We start from the raw sequence: 9,541 nt of genomic DNA, 5'->3' as shown, positions 1-9,541 counted from the left end.
ACACACACACACACACACACACACACATGTATATTTTTTATATATGTATATTTATAATCTGTTCTTAGTTTTCCTGTCGAGCGATCCCAGTGACAACAGTCGGTTCTAGAATCGGTAGAACCAAACTTTACTTAACGTCACGTCTTCCTGGTAAGTGACCAATTATCACATCTCTCTCTCTCTCTCTCTCTCTCTCTCTTTTTTTTTTTTCTGTCGCTGATTTCAAAAGTTCTTTATCTCTCTCAGAATTGTTAGAGCATCAGTGTAAATAATTTCCGGCCTTTCCTGGCGTTCTGAGTTCAAATCCCGCCGAGGTCAACAACATTCTTTCACCTTTTCGAGATCGATAAAATAAAGCGTTCGGGGTTGATTTAATCGATTTGAACTCCATTTCCCCACCTCCTGCCCAATCGTTGACCTCGTGCCAAATGTAGAAAATATCATTCACCTTATTTGGATGCTCAACCTGTTAGAATAGCAAACAAACCTCTCTAAAATCGCATTCTACCGCCTTCAAATAGGAAGGACGCATTGCATAATATAAACTTAGATACCTTTGTAAAGACTGGATGGTCATGAATGGAATGTCTTTAACCATAGATCTGCCGAATCAGGAATGAATCTGAGCAAAACATCTTCCCATTCAGTTAAAGATTCATCGGTTCAAACGGGACATCGTAATTCTCTGCGATTCCATTGCAATATCAACAGAATTACATTATTCCTCCGTTTACACTATTTGCCACCCGTTATTCCAGACTGTATGTGGCACTGTGGCACTGTGCCGCTGCCATACATTCTGTCTTTGCAGGGACAGTTACACACTGTCCTTGCCTCAGTTGTTCGTCTCCCTCTTATTCTAACACCAGCCTCAACGACAGCGCCACCTTTATGGAAACGTATTCTTTTCACTTCTCTCGATTCTCAGTGATCTTAATTTTCTAATTAAGATTAGAGAACAGGAAAGGAGCTGGGCGTAATTAAAAATATGGCTGATGGCGGCGGCGGCAAATGTCATAAACTTAGAAAAAGAAATCACTACATCTATTATGTACGTCTACTTGAAACTAGTTAAAGTAATTAGATTTAATTATACTTAATGGGAGTAATTGAAAGAATGGCGAATAAATGGAAGTTAACTAGCGCTCTGTTAGCTACGATGAGGGTTCCAGTCGATCCGATCAACGGGACACTTTCCCTGGTAACATTAGGGTCAACTTTCCTGGCCAGGAACAGTCCTGTCTACACCCATATGGTGCAACCTCCTCAGCTCTGAGCCTGCTAGGCGACACGCTGCAGCCACCACACTCTCTGCATTCTCTGCTTTTTCATTCTGATTATCACATCTGCCTTATTCTTTTCCGAAGGCACAAACACTACCTACAAGGATGTCGTCGATGTATGAATTAGTCGCTTGCTCCACCTCGGCCACCTTCCCCAAGATCGTCTTTAGAACCTTTGCCATAACTTTTGGTGCCGAACTCAAGCCAAACCCCAACCGAGTCAAGCAGTAAGTTCTACCCTTGTACCTCATCAACTGGTACTTCCACAGTTTCTTGGACACATGGAGTTGCAGACAGGCCGACTGCAGGTCGACGATTGTAGATGCTCCGGTCATGCGCTTCCAAACCCGCAAAGTTTACTCGCAGACGTCTGCTGCCTCACCCACCCAGATGGCATGACACGTGCTCATTCAGTTCTCGGAAATCAAGTCCTGGTCGAACCTTGTTCTTCGTGGGCGGGATCACAGCCATTAAGGGCAACACACCATTTTTCTCTTCTCCTCCCCATGGCCTCAAAATACCCTCTTGTATCCATCGAGCCACCTCCCTCTCGAATTCATTCCTGGCTTCTCGTCTGAGGGTGTGTTCGTAACAGCTCACCCTGTTTCGCAACACCGGGGGCTCACCCTTCCAGAAGTACTCTACCGCCCATCATGTGCCATCGAATTTGGCCCGGAAGTCCTCGTCTTCAATGTCGCGTACAACGTCCCCTCTTTCTACCTGCGTTCCGTAGCACATCACACCAATCTCTTAATCCCTTAATCTCACTCGCATAGTCGTCGACCTGTTCTCCGGTCCGCCTCACGCCTCCATTTCCATAGCTAACCTTAATGAATGATAATCTTGCTTAAAGGGTGGCGGAGTTCAGCGGCGGCACCGAGCGATGATGTTTAAAACAGATTTCCTTCGCCAATTCCACCACCACTACCATGACTTATTTTCTGCAACAGAAAGTATCTAATTCCTTCAGAAAGCAGTAACTAAACCAGCTGCTTCTTTATTAACTCCAGTTTCCGCCATAATTTCACTGCCAAAGCACTGATAGTTTAGTTTGTTTTTATCTTATTTTAGAACGAGGCTCAATGATGGAGGAGGTGGTGGTGGTGGTTGTGGTGATGGCGGCGATAGTGTAATTGCGGTAGTAGTGGCGGCGGCGGTGATAGTACTAGTTGCGGTGGTGGTATTGGTGGTGGTTGTGTAAGCGGTGCTAATAGATGTGAAAGCAATGGAATGCTATTTTCTTTCCCTTCTGACTTAACTGGACTATATTTGATATGTGATAATGTGTTAACACCACCCAAAAACATTAGTTGCTCTGGAAGGAATTTGATATTTCAAACACCCACAGACACCGGGTTTAATTTTTAAATATTTCTCCCTCTGTTTCTTTTTTGTATTGGTTTTTGGGACGTTTTTTTAATTTTTTTCCTTGAGATTTGAGAGGAGGGAAATTATTTGTTCTATATAAGGCACCGCAGTCGAGATTTCGATTTCCGGTTGAAACGGCTTCACTTCGCTGCCAAAGACACTCCTGAAGTGTTGTGCCTTACATGTGTGCCTGTATATAATACACACACGTACATATATATGATTAGTGTGTGTGTGTGTGTGTGTGTGTGTGTGTTTATATATATATATTCATTCATTCATTCATTTATCCCGCAGGTGAGTCTGGGGTAACCGAAATCATCCCAGCTGGACGTTCCCCAACGTATGGATTGGCACCTTCTGTGGAACTAGATGACCGACCATCCTTCTCTCCACCGAATCGAACCAGTGTCAGTCCGGCTGTAATCGTGGTTCTGATCCTTTTGGTGCCAGCTTTTTTGTTTTTGGTTGCAACAGGAATATGGTGTAGGTTTTTCAACAAGTCTGCCGAGTACAACGTCAGAAGAGCGATCCGATGAGAAGCTTTGAGACATCCAGTTATGATGTGGCGCAATATTTATTTAGATTTTGGACAGTTTTATGCTAATTTCCACACACACACACACACACGCACGCACGCACACACACACACACACACACACACACACACACACACACACACACACACACACACACGTACACAAAAATGCCCTAGGTGTGGCATAATGCTTCTCACGTGTGTGGAAGTTTACCTTTAGCCTATGTAGATTTATTTAAATACCGTGTTTTGTTGGCGGGGAGGGTTACTTGGTGGGGGTGGCTTTTGGGAGGTCTTCTTGTTATTTTAATGTTTGGTCGGTTTGTGTAATTATTTATTTCTGCGACACACAGACATTTGTATTTCTTTTTTTGAATAATCTCGGGTTCAGATTGACTTAATGTATCAGGTATATGTGTATACACCTTAACGTACATGTATCGATAGAGTTATATAGAGCTAGTTTTGGAGCTGGAACAGCGGAGATGAATGGACGGGAGGACAGACGTGTGGGGCTGGCTTGATGGAGAAAGGGACATAGGGAACCGGATAAGATGGATGGATGGATGGTTTGATTGATCGATAGGAGAAACAGACATGTTGGGATGGAGGGAGACGTGTGGAGATGAACGGTGAGGTAGACATGTTGAACAGGATGCGAGCAATTGATCGATAGATGGAGAGGAAAACGTGTGGAAATGGATTAGGTAGAGAGACACGAGCATGTTGGGATGGATGGAGGGAAGGTGAGATAAACATGTGGAACCAGATTAGATTAATGGATACAATAGGATATATAAAGACAAATACCAATTTGAATTAATTTATGTAAAGAGGGGAAAAAAACTTTTAAAATAATCAAAACTTTAGAATTCGAATAAATTAGTGGCAGCGGGGAGGGGATACAAATTCAGTGAAGGTAGGGGTGAAGTTGGAGATTCGTGAGAAAGAAAAGGTTCCAACACTTCTGGCAAAGAAAGACTTTCATTGTGTCAGATGTTTGAGGAAAAATAGTTTCTAACCCTCTCAACAGGAGTTTCCTTTCCTACACGTTTTCTTTCTCTCCTAGCAGTACTCCTACATAACCCAAGTCGATGTTTCAGCTCCATAGCTACTCAGTTTCACATGTGTACGCTCGTTCAGGATCTCTTGAAGAAATCGGTCTAAGTATTATATTAGAGCCTGAACGACCCCACACGATTGAAACTCCGAATATTTATCAGCTAAATCATCCAATTCACACGAACTCTTTTACGTAGGTTGAGTTCTCTTTGTTTAGTTTTTCTCTTCTAAACATATATTCGTTCTCTGAGAAAACATCTTAAATTGGAATCGGTTTGTTTGCAAAAAATCTCCCCCAGTCCGTCATATAGAAATAACTTTCTTTCAAAATGGTAAATATTGACTTTTTGACAGCTTCTGATGTTGGCATCGTATGAAAGTCAGACCCGAGTCAAAATTCACATGTTTACTTTAAATGCCTATAAATCTTAATATACGCATTTAATCTGTTTATATAATGATTACGGTTTACAAAACATCACAGATATATATTCATAATATTTGGGTCACATTGCATTCCTCCTACCACAGACAAGAAGCAAAGTGACATATAACTGTAACCTCGAGAAATCTCCATTTTACTTTATAAAGCCACATCTGAGCTGATGTACAAAAGAGCTTGACATCAGCAGGCCGTGTTCCGATCAATGAGAGGACCATTTTGGAGAGAAATGGTTTGAGGGACGTGGGCAGTTTTTTTTTCAAATTTAATTCAACCAAACCCACAATTTTCTAACGAAATGGCACTTGTTTGTAACGCTTTAGACTTGCAACTCACTGAGAAATTTTCCCAACGCAAACCTATGAAAGTGAGGCTTGACTTTGAGATGAGTCAAAACTGATTTAATCTCTTATATCTAGGTTTTTAATCTGAATTGCGATAAAGACATTATGTCTTAGATTTAGACAGCATTAGAAATTTAGTCGGGCTTTTCATTTTAAAATAAAATGGCGAAAGTATGGCGAGATGGTCTTAAAGTGTTGATAGAAACACGTTGAGAATTCTCTTTAATTTTGATAGTACATCCGAATATGTATATTTGTTTGACACTTTACTGGTTTTACTTTTCGAATTTCTTACCAGCTAAACAATACTTGATTTCCAGCCTAGAAAAACCGCTCTTTCGTTGGCATTTGGACAACTACAGCAGGGTAGTGTTTTATGCATGTAAGCCTGCATATACATATATACGTGGCATACCTGAGTGCAAGAATGGGTGTCATTGCATATATGGATCCATGTGTTTTGACAGATGTATACATATGTTTCTCTGTCTATAAACGTGTAATAAATACACCTGCTGCGTATTAAACTTCTAAATTGTTTGACATATTTTGACAGTGTCTTTGATAGTTGTAGCTCCTTGGTTAGGCGTCGTCTTCCTGCTTTTATGAAACCCGACTTCACAAGATTCTTACTAAGTCAGGCATCCATCTCTGTCCGTTCATTCAATGTCTTCGTAAAGTTCTGCAGATTTTCAGTGCACCATTTATTTTAATTACAATTTCCCAATTGCAAATATAGGTTATTTTCCTTCTGAATACTTCTTCCAACTTTTTCCTTGACCATTCTACAAAAATGGTTCCAAGGCAGGACCTTAATATTCTTCAGAAACAGTACAATGCATTCATCAAGTTTTATTGTTTCTGTTTTAGTTGAGAATTTCCAGAATGTTCTTCCTGATTCAATAATGCTTGTCCAAGTTCTTTTTTTTTTTTAACTAGTTTTGTATTTTTTGATTTATTTCTTTTGTCTCCAAATTAATTTAATGAGATTTTTCGACTGTTATGAAAATTATTACATTTCAAAATTTTTCTATGTTCTTTTGTCTAAACAAATTGTGTCTGTGTAAGCGTGTCCCTCCATTTTCTAGCAGAACCGAAATGTAAGTAAGACGTTAGGCAGCAGTTTTCCAAGACTTTTAATTAGCTGATATCTCCTTTTTTCAGGGAACGCCCTGGAAAGAGAGAAAGAAAGAGATGGGGGACGAAATTCAGGTGAACGTCGGCAGAGAGAATAAGTGTGAATTTATTCTTGTCTTTGTTTCCCAAGTTGCTCCGGTATGGGGGTGGGGAGTTCGTGTCTCCACCAGAAACTGGAAAGAGCAACTTTGTTGTGCTTTGTGCCGCGTTTGAAAGTAATTCAAAATAAGTAGACTCGACCAGCAAACCATCTCGAAATTGTTAGAAGCAAAAGAAAAAACGTAAATTTGCTTTAATTCTCTAGAAAAGATCAGTAAACTCGCCTGACTGCTTTGTTCCATTGTCTTTTGAGCGTGTCCAGATTTCTGTGACTGTCTTTGAATGGTTCTCTTCCTAATATGGTTTGCAACCTTCAAAACTATTTGACACTCTGGGCCCCCAGCTTCGTCTTTCATGGGGAAGGACAATTGATGAGATTCAAAGTTTTTTTGCTTTTTTTTTTTTTGTTTTTCTGGTTCATTTAAAAAAATCTTTTTGCAAGGTTTCAGTTGACCCAGAAGCTGTTACATGCTTTGTTGTTTTGTTTGGCGGGGTGGGGTCATTTTATTCTTTTCGATTTTCTTTACCTTTTTTTTCGTTGGGGAGAACCATCACCACCAACACCACTCCATTCGCCATTTCTTTTCCTTTTCATTTTTAACCGTTTTAATTTTTGTAGAATAAAAAATATACCGCATTCTTGGATGGTTTTTTTAAATGCCAAGATTCCACAGAAAATACCTACTTAATAAAGCGGTACTAAGATTTCAGATGGAACTATATATACTTTTGTTTTCTAAACTAAAGATAAGAATCTGTTTTAATTTGTTAATTATGGAAAGTTTTTTGGGAACATTTTTTAATGAATTATCCTTTTCAAGAGACTGTTCTTTTTCATTCATATTTTTCCTTTATTTATATGAAATATATTTGTTAAAAAGGTGAGAATAAATAAAATTCTAAAGATATGAAGTTTAAATAAAACACGTCTTAATTTCCGATGAAATATGACTTCGACACTCGTCATGTCAGATTTGAAACAGAAGATTGGAATCAAAGGCGTTCCACTCCTGACTCTCTCTATTTTGAATCACACACAGTCTGTCAGACACTGTGAATGCTTTTTAAGATAACAATGTCACGAAGCAAATTTGGGAAGTTGCGGTTTCAGTTACTGATGGAAGCTATTTAATTAATTTGGTCATTTTATATTGTAATTAGTGGGACAAACTGATTCCAGGACAGATCACCCATTGGACAATAACTTCACTTCGATTTTGCTGAAAATTGGCATTGAGTAAATTCCCAAATTTCCGGCCCAAAAGTTACATGGCCATTTGGAGGATCAGCGATGACGTCACATTTTTTTAAAAAATTGCCATTGTTTTTTCTTAGTGATTTAGACATGTATTTGGAACCAGAGAACCTGTACATTCCATAAATGTCATTGTTTTTGATGTTAAATAAAAAATATTTAAAAAATCCAATAAATGAATAAAGAGACATTTTGATCTCTCAACCACTTGGTCTGCAAAAATAAAATTCATTGCTCACAAAAAAATGTCCCCTTTGTCCTTTTTTTATAATCAACTTGAGAGATATCTGGCTGCTATTTCTAGTACATTGCAAAGAGGCTCCATTGTTGCAGCAAGTGAAATATTCCAAACATTTTGACTGGACGGACATCGCCATGGCATACAAGAATACACGAAATCTTGGCCAGCAAACGGTTAAATCTAATATTATGGGTCTCGTCTCACAAAATCGTGATATTAATACCATTTCTACATTATTTTACTCCTCTCGTCGAGGCCTGTCGCAGTTACAGATATTAGATTTCGGCAGTGGTTGACATTTTATTTCAGTGGTGTAATCAAAAGGCCAACAGCGTGGCTGCATCTAGCTGCTTCAGCTAATCATAAATACTTTATACACACACACATCTCAATCGGTTTGGGGATTGTCTATTTTAGTTATATTTTTGAAAATGTTTTGGCAGTTGGGGGGGGGGGGGGCAAAGAAGGAAGATTAAAACTTAGTACAGATGGCGATGTTTAAAAATAAACTAGAATTGAACAAATTCCCCGAATCAAAAAAAAAAAAAAAAGATCACGTCCTTATGCATGACCACGTGCCGTCAATGGTGTGTCGTCTGTTCAGGAAACAATGAAAAGGTTTTGTTAGAATCGTGTGGCTGTCGATGTGTGGGCTTTTACAATTAAAAAAAGTGAAATAATGGTGAGGACCAATGTCGGGAGGAACAGAAATTTCTGTTGTTCACTTTTAATGACTTCTTTCTATTTTGCTTTCTATTTGCTGCCTGCAATGGTATCGGCCGACAATTGTTACTGATGTTCGCTTAAAACATATTTTACTATTAATAGTTGGCTTCTTGTTTTTATGTTTGCCTTTTTTTTAAAACTTCTTTCTAACAAATAGTAATTAATATTTATTGTTAAATTCAATATAGCTATAGGAGAAGACGCTTGCCCAAGGTGGCACACAATGGGACTGAACCCGGAACTATGTGGTTGGGAAGCAAGCTTCTTACCACCCAGGAGAAATTTACACCTTGGGTGCAATATAATCAAACGTATGGTATCTAGAATGCCCCTAAAACGGCGATGGTCGCAGTTGGAACGTCTTTGGCCATAGATATGCATGATCAGGGCCGACAGGTGGTGAAACAGGAACAAGTAATTGCCAGCGAAGGATTCCCGACGCTATTGCTAGACATTTTATACAGGCTTTAGCTATTGGACAGCGGCCATGCTGGAGCACTGCCTTTAAGGGTTTTAGAAGATCGTATGAACCCAGTTTCTATTTCTATGTGTTGCTTACTCTATCAGCCTCTTTTGCCGAACAGCTATGTTGTAGGACGAAAACTAACAGTGGTTATGAAGCGGGGGGGGGGGGGGACAAACGATACAAACGTAATATATATAATGAATATATGCATATATTCATACATATATGTACATACCTACATCTATATGTATACATACATGCATACATGAGTACAGGACATCAAAAAAACGTTAAACACAATGAGAAACGAAAACATAGAAAATGAACTTTTTTCGAACGAAAAACAAACAGAAACGGGCTTCTTTCAGTTTCCAATCTACAGAATCTACTCACAAGGCCTTGGTCCGCCCGAGGCTATAGCAGAAGATAACTTGCCCATGGTGAGACTGAACCCAGAACCATGTGGTTGAGAAGCAACTTTCTTACCCCGCACAGTTTGCGTCTACGAAATTCCACTCACAAAACATTGGTCATCCGAGGATAAAACAGAAGACGTTTACTCAAGCTGGGATCGAACCTG

The 9,541-nt window shown here is 39.4% G+C and overlaps 1 protein-coding gene across 1 annotated transcript in view; it reads left to right on the top strand.

Moving 5' to 3' along the window:
- Positions 1 to 7,774, top strand: part of LOC106882115 (uncharacterized) — a 16,077-nt gene extending 8,303 nt beyond the window's left edge. The window contains exons 9-10 of the mRNA XM_089342361.1: positions 69 to 150; positions 2,949 to 7,774. Of these exons, the coding sequence (XP_089198487.1) occupies positions 69 to 150; positions 2,949 to 3,190 (324 nt within the window). The 3' untranslated portion in view covers positions 3,191 to 7,774. The remainder of the gene's footprint in view (positions 1 to 68; positions 151 to 2,948) is intronic.
- The last annotated feature ends 1,767 nt before the right edge of the window (positions 7,775 to 9,541 follow it).

This window comes from Octopus bimaculoides, chromosome 26, assembly GCF_046866305.1.
Source record: "Octopus bimaculoides isolate indiv1 chromosome 26, ASM4686630v1, whole genome shotgun sequence".
Lineage (NCBI taxonomy): Eukaryota > Metazoa > Mollusca > Cephalopoda > Octopoda > Octopodidae > Octopus > Octopus bimaculoides.
Note: the sequence above shows the minus strand (reverse complement) of the source record. Positions and strands in the feature narration are given on the sequence as shown.